The sequence below is a fragment of the Athene noctua genome, chromosome 2, assembly GCF_965140245.1.
Source record: "Athene noctua chromosome 2, bAthNoc1.hap1.1, whole genome shotgun sequence".
NCBI lineage: Eukaryota > Metazoa > Chordata > Aves > Strigiformes > Strigidae > Athene > Athene noctua.
The window spans coordinates 25223681-25242570 of NC_134038.1; the positions used below are offsets into that span (position 1 = coordinate 25223681).

At 39.0% G+C, this 18890-nt stretch overlaps 1 protein-coding gene across 10 annotated transcripts in view; it reads right to left on the reverse strand.

Annotated features, from left to right (window-relative positions):
* Positions 1 to 62: 62 nt before the first annotated feature.
* MATN2 (matrilin 2) overlaps positions 63 to 18890 on the reverse strand; it is a 78673-nt gene continuing 59845 nt past the window's right edge. For 2 of the 10 annotated variants that reach the window (XM_074898655.1, XM_074898656.1), the window contains exons 15-26: positions 16640 to 16762; positions 16423 to 16545; positions 16211 to 16333; positions 15930 to 16052; positions 15617 to 15739; positions 15353 to 15475; positions 15062 to 15184; positions 12588 to 13001; positions 9863 to 10015; positions 5814 to 5885; positions 5152 to 5253; positions 4308 to 4911 (exon numbers count right to left, since the gene is read on the reverse strand). In XM_074898655.1, coding sequence (XP_074754756.1) covers positions 4751 to 4911; positions 5152 to 5253; positions 5814 to 5885; positions 9863 to 10015; positions 12588 to 13001; positions 15062 to 15184; positions 15353 to 15475; positions 15617 to 15739; positions 15930 to 16052; positions 16211 to 16333; positions 16423 to 16545; positions 16640 to 16762 — 1763 coding nt within the window. In that variant the 3' untranslated portion in view covers positions 4308 to 4750. Of the gene's footprint in view, positions 1816 to 4307; positions 4912 to 5136; positions 5496 to 5813; positions 5886 to 9862; positions 10016 to 12587; positions 13002 to 15061; positions 15476 to 15616; positions 15740 to 15929; positions 16053 to 16210; positions 16334 to 16422; positions 16546 to 16639; positions 16763 to 18890 lie in introns of those variants that run through there. The other 8 variants (XM_074898657.1, XM_074898659.1, XR_012633099.1 and 5 more) reach the window with 8 other exon arrangements.

The window sequence follows — 18890 nt, forward strand, 5'->3', positions numbered from 1 at the left end:
TCAAGAACTTGTGGATCTTGAGAGGTAAGTGGAGGAAGACTTGATCATGGCAAGTATGGTGCCAAATCCCAACAGGCTAGGTCTGCTTTCATTTTCAGTTTTGGAGTGCTAATGCAAAAAAACAAGACGTAATGTGAGGTACAGTAGCAAATTTAGGATGTTGGTGGGGGATCTCAAGGGGTTTACTTACATTTAAAAAATTCACACTATTTTTACCAGGTCAGTCACAAAGTACTAATGCAAATTATCCCTTCTTTCTTCTGAGAGAATATATATCTGTCAAATAGCAAATAGGATAGCTGCTAGACACTGAAAGTATGATGTTACATATTGTAAGATACCACCTAACTTCTCAAATCTAATTTTAAATTAGTACCTTTTTTAGTTTTCTGAAGATGTTATGTTAAAGACAGATGAGTTGGATGTTTTCAAGTCACTATTGCTGAGGACATAGCTATCTTTACAGATTTGTGCTTGTTTTGTGCAAGATGGTGCCTGCAGGATGTTCCTTATTACTAGTGATTATTAATGGAGGTGCCAGTGCTTTGCTGACATGCAGTAAAAGAAACACCTAATGAAAATCAGTGTGTACCTGTATCCTTGCAGGACTTGCATTCTGTTTGCCAAAGTATGCTAAAGCACAAAGTACCTTTTAAAGCTTGCTGCTACCTATCCATGCACACTCATTAGCTTATGTGAGATCACTTCATCTAGTTTTGCTGCAACTGTTCCTGCTTCAGGTATGGAATGCATGAAGTTGTTTATTTCCATTTGGAGATAGTAAAGAGGCAAACCAATGTGTGTCAGAGCAAAGGAGGAAGTGCTGGTGTCACTACCTATTAAACCACAGGTCTGGATCACTTTAAGAGATAGTTTAGATACTGCTGTTAGTGTGGAAGTAAAGCTAGCAGAAGCATACTGTTTTCTGCCAAGAGAAAGAAGTAAAACTTCAAGGCATTTCAGTTGACCTGAAAGGTTGGAAGCAATTTGCCCTATTTGTCTTAGTGTTTGATGGACAGGCATGCAGCTATTTGTATTGCCCAAAGAATGTTTTCATAATTTAAATACTAGTTGCATTCAGGAAAGTTAGAGAATCATTGAATGCTGACGGAGGAACAGCAGGGAGAAGTTACATGGTCTGGATGTGATAAAAGTACTTGAAACTTCAGATTGTGATACCCTGATGATCAAGCAGACTTCCACTTTGTGCTTTTACTTACATCACAGTTTCAACACAGATGTATAAATTTGCATTTTTACTTCCAACTGATCTCAGTACTTGTTTGAAGAATGAGTGAAACCAAATTGCTGTGAATGTTGTCCCACTTGTTCTGTTTTTATATATGCATACATAGAACTGTATATATGCACGCAGACAGGGTGCTTAAAATACTAGCAGAGTAAAGGAGGGAAATGCAGAAATGCAAGCCAAGTAAATTCATACCCTAAAAGTATTTCAAAACATGGAGGTTACACTTCAAAAAATAATTGTTTTATTATTTTGCATAGCTTATTTCAGTTGTTTAGTTTTGCTTGATTAGAATTTTTGCTAGTTACTAAATTGTTTATATGTATAAAATTTTCAACATTTCTTATCTGCAATCAATGCAAGACAGAACACATAGTATATAGATGCAGGGATTTAAAATCTTTGCTACTTCAGAACGTGGATGATTTGTTCTACTTTGAATCAGTTTAAGAAAATTGTTCTGACGAGTTTGTATGTATAAATATACAGTGTAGTATACACTTTAAATTCTGGTCAGTATTTTAGCCTGTTTTCCAAGTCTTCCATTCTCTTCGTCATTTCTTCCAGTAGACAAAAGTTAAGGAAAGGGAGGTACTGATAGGATGCATTAATAGAAGTGTCAGCTGACTGACTGCTATGGTCCATTAACATTTGTTTCTACCCTTTGTTACCTCTTTGACTCACAGTAGTTTCCGATATCATAGTCCCCTGTATTTTCCTGTTCTGCTTCGATCAGCTGAGGTGAGAAAGCTGTGTGAAGCCCCATTTGTTGACAGGCATACCTTGACATGAAGTACAGGCTACAGCTTATTAAAAGGGCTGGTGGTTCTGAAAACTGGCCTTTATTTTAAAGGGAAGCTAAATATTTATCCTAGTTAATGCTCTTAAAAGAATGTTTCACTTAATCACATGGAAGACTAGCTAACAGTGAATTACAAAATAGTACAGACTCCATGACTGAAGTAGGAATGTCTGCTGATGATCTGTTCCTGCCTTACGGTGGTGTAGCATAGGCTACTGTTTTCACAAAGCCAGACAGATGGAGTGGAGCAGAGGCAGTTCCATGGGATCTGTGGCTGGCTCCACTGAAAGTAAGAAGCTGTAGCAATGTAAAGCGGTGTACAGCATCACTATCCTGATAGCACCTCCCGCTGACAGGAGTGTTCTGTCAGTGGCAGGAGATTGGTTTGCTACTATTCACCTGACCACCTCTCTCCAAGAGCTATAGTAAGGCTGGAGCTAGGGGAAGCTGAGACGAAGAGGGGACCTAGCATCAAGAGAAAACTGAAGGACTGAGGCCCACCTTAAAAGGACTAAGTTATTGCACCCCACTCTGCTTGTTTGCTTAGTGTCTTGATTTCAGTGCTTTAAGATCTTGCACAAGGGAACATGGAGAACCTGGCATAAAAGTGGGATCTTAGACAAGGGTCTGTTAGAAATTGGTTAGGGTAGACAGGCAAATTGAGTTGAGGCTCTGAGGTTGGCCAGAACAGCCATGTGGCCCCCCCATCACATTGACAGCAGGAGAATCTACCCCTTTGCTAGTAAGGTGCAAGAGTGGGAGTCGTGCTTCTGTGGGGACTAGCCTGCACATACATCAGGTTTGTGTTTGGCAATTCCTCAACTGTCATGCAGAAGGGATTACTATGTGCATGCTAGTGTCATTTGAGGTGCTTTTTATGCAACATCAATGTTTTTCAAGTGTTTACAGAGGAAAAGTTCAAGCAGTAGAAACTGTATTCATCTGATAGTTAGTAGTTGGGTACAAATAATTAAGTTTGGATTGGTCCCTCTGAATTTATGTTCTGTAACTGGAGCTAGTTTTGTAGCCAGTTCTCCCTCTCCCCCAGATCCCTGGTATGGGGACTGGCTAGCAGTCTTCAGCAGTTACCAAGAACTAATGTATCACTTGGTATCTGAGCTGCTCTTCAGATGAGCAGAGAAACAAGGTTTGAAATGGAGAGGAAACTGCATAGTTCTTACTCTGTTCAAAGCAGTGTTTGCACAGTGCTCTGGGGAGGTGCTTGGCACTGTTCCTATCAAAATGTGTAGGTCTTTGGCTCAGTGTCAGCAGTGCTTCCATCACCTTGAGTCCCTCTTGGACTCAAAAATCACAGGGTTGCCTGCTCAAATTTTAAAGCAAAAAAGCACATGTTGCTAAGTTGTTTTCTTTGATTCTGAGTAAGCTCAGAGTTCCTCATAACCCAGCTGCAGGAGATTACAGTAGAGAGGCTAAGGCTTCATCTGAAGGGGGAGGAGTGGTCTCCATTCTTGTCAGCATCTAGGTTGGAACTGTCTGGATAATTCTCTTAAGGATGTTGGAAATTACCTTGAGATTTTTCTCCGAAGTAATTTAGAGACTTCAGAGAAGTCCCTTCAGAGGAGTACAGATGTTGCTAGGTGCTTCAGATGGTCATCAATAACCTTATACAATGGCTTTCTCCCCCTTTATGAAGTAATTCTTTGCATGGAGTAATGTAAAATTAATCAGGTGATAACAGTATGATTCCTTAAGCTATCTGCTGAAGGATTTACTTGGGAAGGTGAGAGAGTGAGACTGGCTGCTGCAGTTAACACAAAATAGCTGGAGGTAATGTCTGAACTGGCAGGTGGTATCCTTGCATCGTTAACGGAGCCCTCTGTGGTCTTGCCTGATGCCACAGCCATGGAGGACTGTTAGCCTGACTCTGGACAGACTGTTAAGGCCACAGGTTCCTCAGTCTGAAGCTGTTCTTGTATAGGAAGCACACAGTTAGGACATGTTTGTATCACTGCACTTCTGTGGAGAAAATAAGTGCTTACTGATCTTGCACACAGTTAAAAAACTTAAATAGGAGATGCAATGTCTCCTTACTATTTGATTAGGCAGAAGCCTCTTTCTTACAAAAAAACCTCAGGAATTTGTTGCATAAATACTGCAGAAAGTTGTACTGCAAATTTGTTCCTGTTGTCTCCTGAGACATCTGGTGGGTGTTACAGATAGTATAAAGGCTACTACTCTACTAATAGCTGCCTTGAAAAGACAGACTAACTTGGGGGGGGGGGGGGGGGAGAGCTATCAATCTGCACTATTCATCTGTATGTTTATGTGATATTAATCAGACCTCAGTCCCCTGAATTCCTCTTCATTTGGAGTATTGCTTTAAATGACTCACTGCATCTGGTGCTTCACCAAGCAGTTCAGAAGGGAATCATCTCCTGTATTCTGATTCCTGTAGCCAGTAAATGCTATTTTGATACCATCTGAAGAAATAATGCAAAGCAAATAGTGTTAGTCTTGCATCTGATGTGTCATTTCTTTGCTGTCCCTGAAGGGGTCTGTTGTTAGGAATTATTAAAATTTAAGATCCATATTAATATTTTGGTCCCTTCTGTGAAGGAGAGGCAGATTTCAGGTCTTAAAAGCCTTGCTTCTTGGAGTTTAACTATCTATTACGTAGTTTAGTTTTTCATTACAGTACATTGATGTGAGTTATGGAGACAGCTTAGACTTGATGTGTTTTAGATTCCTGTGACCTGCCCCCCCCCCGTCTTGTATGTAAGAAGCAGTTGTTCTGAAAGGATATATCGCTGAGTGAGTTTTCTTACTTCATTGGTTGCATAGTTCTGGAATGTCACAAGGTTTTCACATTTGCACTGGTCTTTATCTTTTGAAGCTGTTGCTGAAAAACAGAAACAGTCAAGCATAAGCTAAATGCTGAATTGATTGAAAGGGATGAGGGAGGAAATGACAAGGACTTATAAATGCAGAGCAGGTTTAATACAGCTTCCTGTTCTCAAATCAACATCCAAAGGAATGCTCTGGGGCAGATTTTGTAAATACTGGAAAATAGTACACAACATTCAGGTCTATATATTTAAAGAGCAGTCTGTATTATTCTAAATGAAGGTAACACGATTACCTGTTGAGTGAGTGTGACTGTCTTCAAAAAGATACTTGTGGTGTACTGCAAGATTGGGACAGGCAATGACATCTGTGATGGCTATTGTGGTTGAGTCAGGTCCTGCAGGAAACCCCCCAAAACTCTAAAAATCAAACCCACTTTGCTTAATTACTCAGTAATTTTTTTTCTACTCACATGCACAGAGTTCTCCTTAATTAGTAATCTCACTGATGGCAGTGAGGATCATTCATGGAGAGGACTAGGGATACAAAGATGTGAAGGAATCGAGCTGTTAGGCTGCATTTACTGTATACATGATATAAGTTGTGGGTTGCAGAACTGAAAGGGAGTTGTGAAGGTTCCTGTGAGAAACAGAAGTGATTTAAAGCTGAACATGCTTTGAAATATCAAGCACAGTATTGAAATACAGGTTTCCCCTAGAAGTAATTCATTTGGATGGTGTAAGAAGCATGCAGCCATGCGTTTGTTATGGTGAATCTCAAATGTTTTGTACAAAGCAGGTTTGAATTACAGAAAGGAGGGTGGCTTGGAGGAAGGAAGAAGGGGAATGGGATGAACAGTTCTAGGTGAATTGTTAGGGTTCTGTACAGAAGGTGGCATGAAAAGGCCATTTAGCAATGATCTGGGGAGACAGCAAGACACGGAGTTAAACAGCCAACCTGAAGGCTGTGGACCAGTCTTACGAAGCCTCCCAGATGCTGGATCCTGCTGGTGAGCTGACATTTTCAAGGCTGGTAGAAAGAAATTGCCAAAGGAAATGAGATCACAAAAGAAGCAATAAAAATGTTCACATTCCCTAGAAGCAGAGAGGTTTCTTGCTAGTGACTCAGTGTTTGTGTGTCATAACACATGGAGAATGCTTCATACCTGTGCAGTTTAGAAGAGGTTCAGTGTTGATGGAAACTCCAGGACTCGCCCTTCAACTCAGACTGGTGGAGGAACTCCTCCAAAACCAGAAGTGCTTTACAAATTGATTAATAGTAGTGAAGCAGTCTGAAATGACAGCAACCCACTTTGTGTCCTTTATTGAAAATTCTTGCATGTCATCCATCAATCCTTTGGGGTGAACTGAATAAAACTGCTTGGAGAAGGAAGAAATTTCTTACTCTCCTTCAATTTTCTCCTTTATAATGGGAAACATTGATCAGGGTGTTGGGAGTGTTGAGGTGAGAAGGGTGCAGTAGGGTTTTTATTTGCACTACAGTTATAAGCAAAAATACAAATTCTATTTCATGAAGCATAGTCTTTAGGAATTTATTTCAAACTCCATATATTTATCTCTTCAGTCAAGGAAACCAATTTTATGTGTAGGTGTATAACCACCTCAGCCACTCTGTACACTACCTCTTTTTTGTTGCAAGAGGGTAAGTAGAGGTGGTTTTGGTTCCTTAAGAATGGTTCTTTTCTAGGAAATAAATGCTTCACCTTCAGTTAACTGTGGAACTCTTAATGGCCCAGATGGGCTGAAGAACATAAATTTAACTGCATGACTTGATCGATTGTGCCAGGGGAGCAGATGAGCATCCAGGACTCCCTCTGAATGTACCTGAAGTTCCTCCACTGAAAGGTGATGGTGCAGACTCTCCTAATAATGCCATGAAGGTGCAGTAGGGAAGTGGAGGATGCTTCAGGGCCCTACAGGTTTGTTTTAGCTATTGGGATCTCTGTTGGTCTAGTGAATTTTGATGGATGCAGCTGTGCAAAGTTGCACTGGGAAGGAGATGAGACCCTCTGGGTGGGGACTGGGATGACTGAACATGAGGAACAGGGATGAAAGGTTGAGTAAGACCACTAGAGTTCAGTGGGCAGAACTACAATATTTATATATGTCCAAAAGTCTGTGTGGGAACCAGCTGGTGGAAGGAGCACTCCTGGAGAGTTCAGGGCAGAGAGGTGTGGGATGAGATCATAATGTAATGAATGAAACAAACTGAGTGAGGAGTCTGGCAGACAGATGATTGCAGGAACAAGGATGGTGAGATTTCTAGTGCAGGAGGGAAGAAACAAGTAATATGAACCTTGAGTGTTTGACCCTGGGTAATGGTTTGCTCTAGAAGAAAATCGTTAGCCTACAGCTCTTAATGAGGAGGCTCTCTAGGAAAGGCAGAGGAACTGACCTGAAAAGTTTGACCTTTGGACACTGGGGTGGTATAGACAAATAATTAGGATTCATATGTAAGGAACGGGAAGGAAGACTCAGATACACTGGTAGAGGTGTGGCAGATGGTCTCCAGTTTGGGATGGAAATTGAGCATTTCAGAAACTCCCCAGAAACAGGTTAGGGTCCAGAGTTTTCTGATCTCATCACTTCTGTAAAGCTGTGAATAATAAGTAGTGACAGCAGCTAGCTGCTACCCTAACTCCTTTGGTGAAGTTGGTGCAGCCAACAAATACTCAAATTTGTCAGGGAACAATGCTAAAGGTTTGTTTTCAGTGTTCTGTTTTGTACCAAAACCCAAGTATTTTAAGACACTGAGAAAGTGTCTTCCAAAAAGCATGTCTTCAAAAGTAGTGTCTGTTTGCAGCAGTGATAGTGATCCGCAGTTCGGAAGGAGAACGGAATGTTATCCAGGAGGCTGCTGCATACTGTCATCTGATCAGGGCTGGGGTCTTGTGACAAATATAGTGTGTGACCATGTAATTAAAGGCTCCCATAATGCACATGCTCAGAACAGGGGTGAAGAGGCAGTAAGTGTGTATTACATGCATGTTGCTGTAGTTAGTGCTTCCAGTCAGATGAGAAATGAGCATTAACCAGGGCAATGAGTGGGAACTGTCCAACTGATTTCTCCTAATAAAAGGCAACAGAGAGAACCACTTTCTCTTTACTACTAGTTATCAAGAATAATTAATCAGTAGCTCTTCTATAAGGCTGATGCTTTCTTGCAGAATAAAAGCAAGGAGCCTTACCCCAAAAGAGATTTGGAGGGCTTCTGTTTTACTTGAAACATGCAGCCCATCCACAGTGGGGACAGGGGCAGAGAGGCTTTGTCAGTGGAGTCCATGAGGTTCAGAGGGTCTCCCACTGCCCTCGCAGGCTGGAGCCTCAGAAGTCCTCAGCTAAAGACCAAAGCTGGAATAAAAATGAAATTACTGCCCTTGCCTGGATGGGAAAAACTCAGGCTGTAAACCAAAACAGATGGAAAAGAAAATGAGCTTTCAGCTTGTGTAACAGGCTTAGAGGCAGAATTTCTGGTGGTGTGAGTTGATGAGCAATAGATAGTCCTGGAGTGTCCACAAAACAAGGCTGTGTCAGTCCTCAGTTCACAGGTGTGAGGCATTGCCTGTTGGTGAGAGAGGAGGGGGATGGAAGCTGAGGGGCACCAGCTCTGCTGTTATTAGAGGTGTAGTCTAGAAACTGCCACAAAGGGGCAGGATTTACTTATTTTTCATATAGTAACATAGTTTTAAATAAAAAAGAAACATTGTGGTTGCTAAAACTGCTGTGGGTACCTGAAGGATGCATTTCTATCACCGAGCTCTGGGGTTTGCTAGTGAGTGAGAATTGCACCCGTTGCCAGATAGTTTTGGCTTTGGCATCTCCTCAAGCTTTTAAAATGACATGCTGTCATCAGGAGATTATCTGCCTAATAAGAAGGTTAATTGAGCAGACTTGGTTTCACATTATCACAGCATTTTGTATTTCAGAAAGATGGAACTAGGGCTTCTTAGGACTGAGAGGAAACACAAAGAATATACAAGCTAGGAAACATTCTCAGATTCTTTTTTTCAGATTCTTCCTTGACATCTGTATGAGGAAGAAATGCACTGCTGCTTGCCAGTCAATTTTACACAGTAATGTTAAAGAAGGAAAGAAAACCCATTTTCATTTAATTCCAAGAAAAACAACCAAATAAAAGCTTGTGAAAAGTAAATAATCTTCCACAATTCTAGTGCTATGACTAATATTCACAGTGATGTTTCTGAATTTTGCTTCAGGTACCAATTTGAATGTACAAATAATATTGAGTCCTGGGAATGTGTGAGTGGGAGAGACATGCTGTCCTGTCTCTGGCTGAACAGCTTTCGTCCCAGCTCACATTCCCCCTTCTCCTTGCAAAACTTCAGCTGGGAATGTTTATATCAAGGCTGTTTATGCCAGAGTGAGGAAGGATGCTTTCTGGAACAAACCTTTCACATTTGTGGAGCAAAACTCGGAGCTCATGCATAACTGAGATCCACTCTTTGTAGCTGTGAATGCATGTTCAATGAACTATTTTTAGTCTTCTATAAATATGTACCACAACTTTTGATGATTTGTGTTGCTGTGTTTAGGTGTTTTGCCACTGGTCTTAAGAGTAATATTTAAATTCTCATTAAGATATTACAAATCCCTGATTATTTTTGCACATTCCTGATGAAGTAGATCATGCTTCCTTGGCAGGGTGGGGTTCAGTGCATAGCTGACTTAACTGTAGAAAAAGAAAAGGGAGGGAGCAATTGATTCTTCTGGGCACAGAAGTGTACTTTTTATGCAACCTTTATGAAAATAAAGACATTTATTATATACCTTTACCTGATGATAGGTTAAGGGTAAATATTCCTCACATATTAAAGGGCAGAAAAATTACTATGAGTGACTTATGCCTTACAATGTTTGACACCAGTGATCTATGACCTACACTATAACACTGGTTGTCCTTTTAAGCCTGCAAAAAATCTAGGCATTTGTTCCTCTTTTGTCTCAATGAAAGTGGAATACTGTTACCTTCACAGATCTGGGCTCTTAGCTCTTCACTTATGTCCTCCATAGCTGTGAAATCCTCAGCATAGAAGAGGTGTTTATAGGATGGTTCAGAAGCAATTTCCAGGAGTTCTTCCTCAATTGCTTTTCCTATTCCAATAGCATAGATAATTATACCTAGATTAAAAAGAAATTGCACATAATTATTACATCAGCAGTTCTAAACCCTTGTTCCTCCATGAGAAGAAAATGAGCATTAGTCAGAGAGAGACAGAGAGCACAAAAAATAAATATGCTGTGTAACTTCAAAATTGGTTTTGAACCAGCTTAATATACTTCAGCTGTTGAGAGGTGTAGAAACTCACTGCTTTGCTGTAATTTAACAGGTAGTTTTAAGACACAGAGATGACAGTTTCCTGGCCGCTACTGACAGTAAATGAACCCATAAAGAGTACTGCAAAACATCCAAGAGAATCACACAACTCAGTTTCACAATTGCACTGCGAGTTCCTGGTTTGTGTCTTATGTACATAGGGTGTGTGCCATAAAGCTAATTACTGGGGTGATGGGAAGACCTGTTAATAATAGCAAATGGGGCAGAACCCTGAAAGATATTTTTTTAGAAAAATATAAATACGTAGTGTTTTATCAAAATCCTCAGAGTGCTTTGAGACTAGATTCTTACACCCTTAAGAGACCCCAGTGGGCTGAGAGGCACTGCAAAGTCACCCAGACCTATGATGGTAAAGAACAGGGGAAAAGAAACGATTTGTGGGGCTAGGAGAGAAAGAGCTTTACGACAGGGATGTCTGGGACAAGCATTTTCCCAGCAGATGTGCTAGGGAGAAAATAAATGAAGATTTGTAGTTTTCTTCACTCTGAAAGCAGGGAAGAAGGACATGGTTTACAATGCTCTCACTGGACAGATTTTAAACAAGAAATGAATACAGAACATAGTGATCTTCAGTATCTCCTTTTTCAGCGGTTATTTCATTCTCATGAACGTATGATCTGATACAACATTTCTCTTTATGTCAGTTCTGGCTTAGAAAGTGTCTACCACTAGTGATTTTTGTGATTCATAACACAACTGTTAGCTTCACAGAATTTCAAGCTCTTTTTTAAGATTCAAGAGCAGAATCTGCCTTCTCAGCTGTTTGGTTTCAGATAAAACTTAGGATGAGGAAGTTTGGCATCTCTTTATTATCATGGGGTAATAACAGCTCCGTGCTCAATGAATTGCAACTTTAACCCTTTTGCTGAAGAATCCTGGGCCTGATAAAATCACAAAAGACACATTTTCCAACTTTTAACGCTTAACGTAAGCATCTCCTTGTCATGAATCTGTCTACCATTGTGCTTTAGCCAGGAAAGTAAAACATTCACCAGAAGCTGATTCAGTTTAATGAATGGACCAGTCATGCTGAGGTCTGTTGCTTTTTAAAGACTTGGAGATATCAGTGATAAAGCATTCAAGGCCAATTTCATGTTCAGCATTACTACATTGCCTAGGCTGCAATTACACAGGGGATGGTTTTGGCTTGTAGCATTACAAATATCAGTGTAATCAGTCCCGAGCTGAGGTTTTATTCAGCAAGTAAGCAAGGTTGGCTTGTACTTATTTCCTTCTTCAGTCCTATAAATCTTCTATGTACTTTCCCAGATCTCACTAGTTAGCATATAAATCTTTGATTTTGTGTTCAATATTTTAAAAGCCACTTTGGTTGGTTATATTTCATTGTAGCGGCAGTCTTGTTAGCATGCGCTCTTCTCATCCTTGGATGTTTTTTCCTCCTCTTAGTAGAGAGAGGTGTTAGTCCTGGCCAACATGACACTGATCATGTATCAAGTTATGATTAATATATCAAGTTAATACAACAAGAGCAGAAAAAAGATGTGCATCATCTTCTAAAGTCTGACTGTTTCCTCTGTTGTGGGCCATCAGCCATGGTTCTTAAAGCAGTTTTCTCATAAAATACAAAATGTTTTGCAGAGAAGAAAAAGGGATCCTTTATTTTCTTGAAAAGTTTTGACAATTTTCCATTGAATCTGCTACACAGCTGAGAAGTTTCTGATTTGTGGTACAGGTGTCCTGGAGGATGGATTTCTGCCCAGACATACTCTAAATTAAAACTCACCAGTTTACAGTTACATTTCAGCATATCACCTGAGAAGGTACATAGAAAGACGGGCAGCACTACAGCTATATCCTTTTGTAAAGGGGACCTATCTTCCTTCCAGAACACCATCAACACTATAAAATTGGCTAAAAATACAGAGTATGTGTAAATAAAAATATAATCAATTATTATAGTATTTCTCAGGAGGATAGATTTCTATTTTGAATAGACAGGTTGGGGGGTTTTCTTATTGTATTCTTAGAATTTTTCATTAAGTTCCCCGTGTTCCCAAATCTCTGTATCAAATGTCTACCCTTACTGGATATGTTCAGGGCACTGCATAGCATGCCAGGTGGGCAGCACCGCTACCTGTGGATGGCATGGAACCCCAGTGGTGAGACACTCACCATGAGTCCTGCACTAGGGATGACATACATACATTGTTACAGAGGCTCCTGCGAACACCAAAGACCTGATGTTCTGCTACAGAGGTCACTGTACTAGCCAGGCTGCTATGGCAAATGCTCTCTTGATTAGCACTTGCTGTACCACATCCACACTATTATGACATCTTATTTCTAACAATATTTGCGTTTTAGAATGAGTCCATTCTAAACATCTCCACTTACCATTTTGCTTTGCTCTAGTAGCCCACTCAGAGACTTCATCTTGGGCTCGTCCATCTGTAAACACAATAGAGATTCGAGGGACATTTGCTGAAAATGGTCTTGCCCCTTCTGCTTCTGTGAAGCTTCTCTCAAACATTTGCTTCAGAGCCAGTCCTGTCATGGAACCTCGCCCCATGTATTTCATTTGCAATACAGCTTTCTTCATGTCTTTCGCTGAGCTGAACTGCCTTAATGTAAACTCTGTGCGAACTTCAGTGGAATACTGAAGCAAACCAACTCGAGCAGCTTTGGGTGAAATTTCAAGTGAATCCAAGATTCCCGAGACAAACTGTTTTACGATTTCAAAATTATCCTCTCCAAGACTTTTTGATCCATCAATCACAAACACCAGGTCAAGTGGGCCTTCAGTGCATCCTGTGAAATAAACAGCAGAGTGTTCAGATAATGAAAAAACTCCACAAGCTGAGAAAGGGACCTAGATATCCAGGGACTGCATAGAGATCAGAGATCGTCTAGAGTCCCTTGTTCCTGGCTCATCCAACTTTGCCAGTGTGTCTAAAGATGTGTACAGTCTACATTAAAAGTTAAGAGTGTGCCTATGACCAAGAATTTAACAAAAAATATAATCATAGTGAGACAGACTGTTTTGCAGAATACTGCAACTCTTAAAAATACAACAACAATCTGCAAATTTTAAGAATGACTAAGTGGAGAGAACTGTATAACTAAAGAACATAGGTAGGTTATAGAGAAAGAGTTGCGATTATTTTATTCCAGGGATAGGCCAGTATACTAACTTTACATTTGTGTAAATGACCAGCACTGAAAGACATGGAAGAGAACTACTAGAGCTGCATTTCTGTTGCAGAAGTAGCAAAAAGGTAAAGGTACTACAAAGAAATGAGTCAGTGAAGCCACACTTGTATATAAAGTGAAAATCTTTTAGAGTGGCAGGGAACAGTAACGCAAAAGCCAAAGAGCATGGGGAAGGCTGAGCTAGAAGGGAAGGGTTAGGTAGCCTGCCCTAGTGCTTAGGATGAGGTTCACGTCCGGGGACAAAATTCACACAATGCATATGTTTTTATAAAACAAACTGCTCGTGGCAGAAAAATAACTAAAAAACTACAGGTGAAAGAGTAAATGCTAGAAATGTGCCTGGCTGCTAGACATGGGTCAGAATTGTTTATATATGTTTTTTTTGCTTGTGACTGTCTAACAATCTTGTAATTAGAAGGCTTATATATTGCTGAAATTAACCTTTTCTAGTTTACCCATTAAAGCTGTGAGTCTGTCAGAAGACTGACACATTTGGAGTTCTCATATTTTTTGGCAAGTACACACACAAATATCAAAGCAGTTTGTAGGCACTGTACATCCATGACAAGGTTAGGGGATTTAGGGACTGGAGGATGTCTCTGAAGCTGCAGGCTGGTTCTGCCAGTTTTTTTTTTAATTCTGGAAAGAAATTGCCTGGACTAACATGCTCTGTGCAAGGGGCTGGCTGCAGATCCTATTTGATCAATGTAGCTTCCAGGGAGAATTTGTCATGCTAAGGAATGTAAGATTTGCATCTTAGTCTGGACCAAATGAACTTTGTCCTCCACTCGTCTTTGATGTTTGTATAGTAAGAATGCTGTAAGCAGTATGCAAGAGAGAATTGGGCAGCAGAAATTACTTTGACTGTAGAAATTACTGAATATGTCTGTTACCAAGTCAGTGTAGGAACAAGGAATTTTCAGCTTTAAAGCTTGGGCTTTTCTTCTTAGACAATAGCTCTATTTTAAAACTGCTGTCCAAGAATTTCCTTCTGCAGCTATCTGAGGAAAAGATGTGTCACACGTACTAAGGCGATGGAAATGCAATGAATGTGAATATCAAAACCACCTTAGTATCATTGTGTAAGTCAAGATCGGGCAGCAGTTCACGGTGAATGGTTTTATTTAGGATTGAGATCAGCCATGAACATGTTATTATTCTTTTGGTAATAACAGTCTCTCCAGCTAAGGCATCCATTTTGCAGAATAAATGTTTTTACTGAGTTGCAGTAGAAGAATTTCTCCTCCAAGTATTAAGGGGTGATGAGATAAATGCATGTCATACTCCAAGCATGTCATGTTGGAAGATAAGCAAATAAAATTAATGGTATTTTGAAATTGAGAATATAAAGATAAAAGTTCCACAGATTATGAGTCTGACTAAAGTGTACATTCCTTGATAGTAAGATTTCACTTTGGCTTTTTTCCTGAAGTTTGGAAAGAATTATTATTGTACTTGATGCTATACCAAAACAACTATTCCAATTTGTTTGTTTTTTGCTTACAAGAGCATCAAGTTAATTGTTCAAGACATTTTCCATCACACTCATGTATGCTTTGGGCTTTCATATATTACATAATTTTGAAGTGAGGCATTTGAAGTGAGGTCAAGTAATTTTATAAATCAAAGAAACAAATGCTTTAAAAAAATATACTTACTTCTGCATGCTTTCTGATCCTCTTGTAGTACATATCCCTCTTGGCATTTACAGATGTATGAATCATCATTATTAACACAAATATGTTCACAACCATGGACAACTGATTTGCAAACATCTTTATCTAGGGAAAAAAAGAGAAATATTTATGTATATTCAATTTAACATATTTATAAATTCAAAGACTCCAAACATGATACTTGAAGAATGTATGACAAAGGAGTATAACATCTTTGTTCATTATGTAGCAATGCCAGAGAATAGTGGCTGACAGACTTATTGAGTTACTTACATCGACATGTTTTCCCATCTTGTCGCAGGACAAAACCCTCATGGCACTGACAGCTGTATGAATTGTTATTATTAATGCACACATGTTCACAGCCGTGGTCAATGGATTTACACAGGTCTTTATCTGAGAATTGTTAAGAGAATTTCCTTATTAGACCATTTCTGAAATGCAAAACTGGTATGAACAAGATTTGAGTGAAATTAAGTCTGTTATTTCTTTTACAACTGAAAAAACATATTCCCCATAAAAGTTTCAGCTACTCACTCCTGCATGTTTTCCTGTCTCGCCTCAATATAAATCCCTTGAGACACTGACACGTGTATGAATCGCCAGTTGGAACACAGATGTGTTCACAACCATGGTTGACTGTTTTGCAGATATTTTTACCTTGGAATAATGAAAATTATATTTAGCACAGTTAGCTAGGTAAATAACTTTCACAAATTGTAAAAATTATGGCAATAATCTTCCATGAAGGACCTCACTTCCATGGAGTTGAATCTATATTAAAGACACAAATAACACACTACCCTTGCATAGCGTGTTTAATTAACACATCAGGAAGGACAGAACTTACTCCTACAAGTTTTCCCGTCTTCCCTCAGTATGAAGTCCTCATGACACTTGCAGATATAGGAATCATCAGTATTAACACAAATATGTTCACAGCCGTGGTCAGCTGAGTTGCAAACATCTTTATCTGAGAAGAGTGGATGGAGTTTGTGAGGTGAGGTTCGTTAGGGAGAGATATCTTTTATTAACCGGCTCAAATAGTTGGAAATCACAAACATACACGTGCAAACACTCACAGCCATGACACTCAAAAACAAAAATACTTTTATAGCTCCAGCTACTCACATCTACATGTCTTTCCATCTTCCTTCAGTATGAATTCTTCATGACACTTACAGATGTAGGAATCTTCAGTATTCACACAAACTTGTTCACAGCCATGGCTGACTGAATTGCAAATATCCTTGTCTGCAAAGAGAAGAGCTGGTAGTCAACATATATCACCAGAGGCCTCAATTACATGTGTATTCATCGAAGGAAGTTCTCATGCTACTTACTTCTGCAGGTTTTCCTATCTTCTCTTAGTAGGAACCCATCATGGCATTTGCAGATATACGAATCATCAGTATTAACACAAACATGTTCACAGCCATGGTTGACTGATTTGCAAAGATCTTTATCTGAAAACAGATGACAACTCTCACTAGTTAATTCATTTCTACACGAGCATGAGCTGCAGAAAGAAAGTATGCTGATAAATATCAGACTACTTACTTTTGCATGTTTTTCCATCTTCTCTTAGCAGGAATCCCTCCTGACACTTACAAACAAATGAATCACCAGCATTAGCACAAGCATGTTCACAGCCATGGTTGATAGATTTGCAAATATCTTTGCCTGGGAATAGTTAGATAATATTTAATGTGGTTTGCTAGTTAAACTTTTTTTATAAATACAAACGCTGTGGGGATAATCCCATGAGCAAGGAAGATGGAAGCCTGTAAACTGAAAGCAAATCTCTGGCTAGTTAAATGATAGAGAGCTTAGCTTAAATGGAACATGAATTCTCTACCACCTCAGCAGAAAGAATTGCATGGTTTGGATGGCCTCCCGCTGACAACAATGACAATAGATGGAGAAGGACTTTAAGAGTGAAAGGAGGGAATAATTCAGTCATTTAGCACAAATTCATGCTGGTAAAAAAAGAATTAAGCAAAACACCACAGGACATGAAGCAAAATAATTCTTTAACATCCTTAAATCAGTGCCAAGAGTCTGCATGAACAAACCCCAGAAGGAACTACTCATTTAAGATAATAAATAAAATCTAACTGGTATTGCTGGAAATTGATGGGAGGATTTGTATGACTGCTATGTTAAAACCAGTTGGTTAAAACCTCTTCAAGAAGGATAAAGGGGAGAGAGTACAGAAGGAAGTGGAGCCATCTATCAGGATTCCGTTTCTTTTTCACTGCAACAACAACAAAAAATTCTTAATTGCTAAAGGAACTACCTTTACATAGAAAGTAGAATAGTACTGACAGCCAAGTTCAGACTGACTCTTCAGTAAAATACTTAGGTTTAATGTTTAGGTAAGGAAAAATTGTATTTTTACAAGAACTTCAATTTGAGCCAAATTACCTGGAGGTCTTATGCTACAATATAAAAATTCCAAAAAATGACACAGAGGACAATCTTCTAACTCAACAAGCATTACATTTAAGACATGGCAATCTAAACTAGATCCCATTATAACAGATAAAAAAGAAATTATAATGTAAGTGAAAATTAGCATCTGTTTATACACAGCTGTGTGCAATTCAGACACATTTGTTGTTTATAAACAAAATCAAATACAAACCAGCAGCAGACATGGTTATTACTTCAGAAGGATGAATTTTACATAATGAAAGCAAATATAATCCATAGTATTTTGGGATGGGGGAAAATAATCAATAAATAAAAGAAGTGAATGATTGCACTGTTTATTTTACTTGATACTCCCCCCCCCCCAATGTAGTCCCATGAATGCCAGAGTAGCTAAAAAAGTAACCTCATTTAGAAATTGAAAACAGCTGTAAGATTTGAATAATGATTGAAAGAAAGGCACAATCACAGTATTTACTGAACATGAAAATACTAGGAATTTGAAAACACTGAAATAAAAAGATAAAGAATGAGGGGGTGCATGACCAACAAAATAAAGGATAGTATGAGTAAGTTATTTAAAGACTATAAGGAACAAAAGGCATTCCAACAATGTATTGGTAATAGACAGAAATGGTAGAATTGCCAATCTTAAAGCAAAAATGTTTAAGATGTTTAGTGTATTCAGATCTGAACTTATGAAATACGCTGCTGATGATACTGGAGTGAAATGTTTCATCAGCTAAGAAGCAGATCACACAGCACCTACTGAACCACACACATTTTTAAATCAGCAGGTTGCAGCAAAGAGTTGTAAAAGATCTGGCTGAAGAGCACCTTGGATGCTCAATTTTATTTTTCAATAACTCCTAGAACTCTGAGAAAGCCCCAAAACACTGATGCATCCCCAGTGTAAGCACGCACACTGAAAAAATACTATTGTTCCAGTGTTTGAAAAGGATGAGTACTTCATTGTGAGCCTGTCAGCTTGATATTGATCTGCATTAAAATAATGGAATAGATAACGTGGAACTTGATTCAGAGTAAAATCCAAGAAAGTGAATTGTTATAAATCAATCAACTCAGTGTTACAGAAAAATAGATCCTGGAAAACTAAATAAATATATTTTAAAATTGATTATGAGGCTGGCTCATCAAGCTCATGCTGTTCATACAATGGAGCATTCAGTAAGGCAGCAGCCTTGGTATTTATTTTGATTTTAAAAAAAAGACTACGTAATCAACTTTATATGGAATAAGACTGGCTAAAGAGGTCTTCAGAATAAATTGTATATGGAGGAATATCAAGTGGCTTGCTTTCTAAGAATCTGTCCTGCTTTTCTACTACTTAACATTTTTATGAACAATGCAAAAGAAA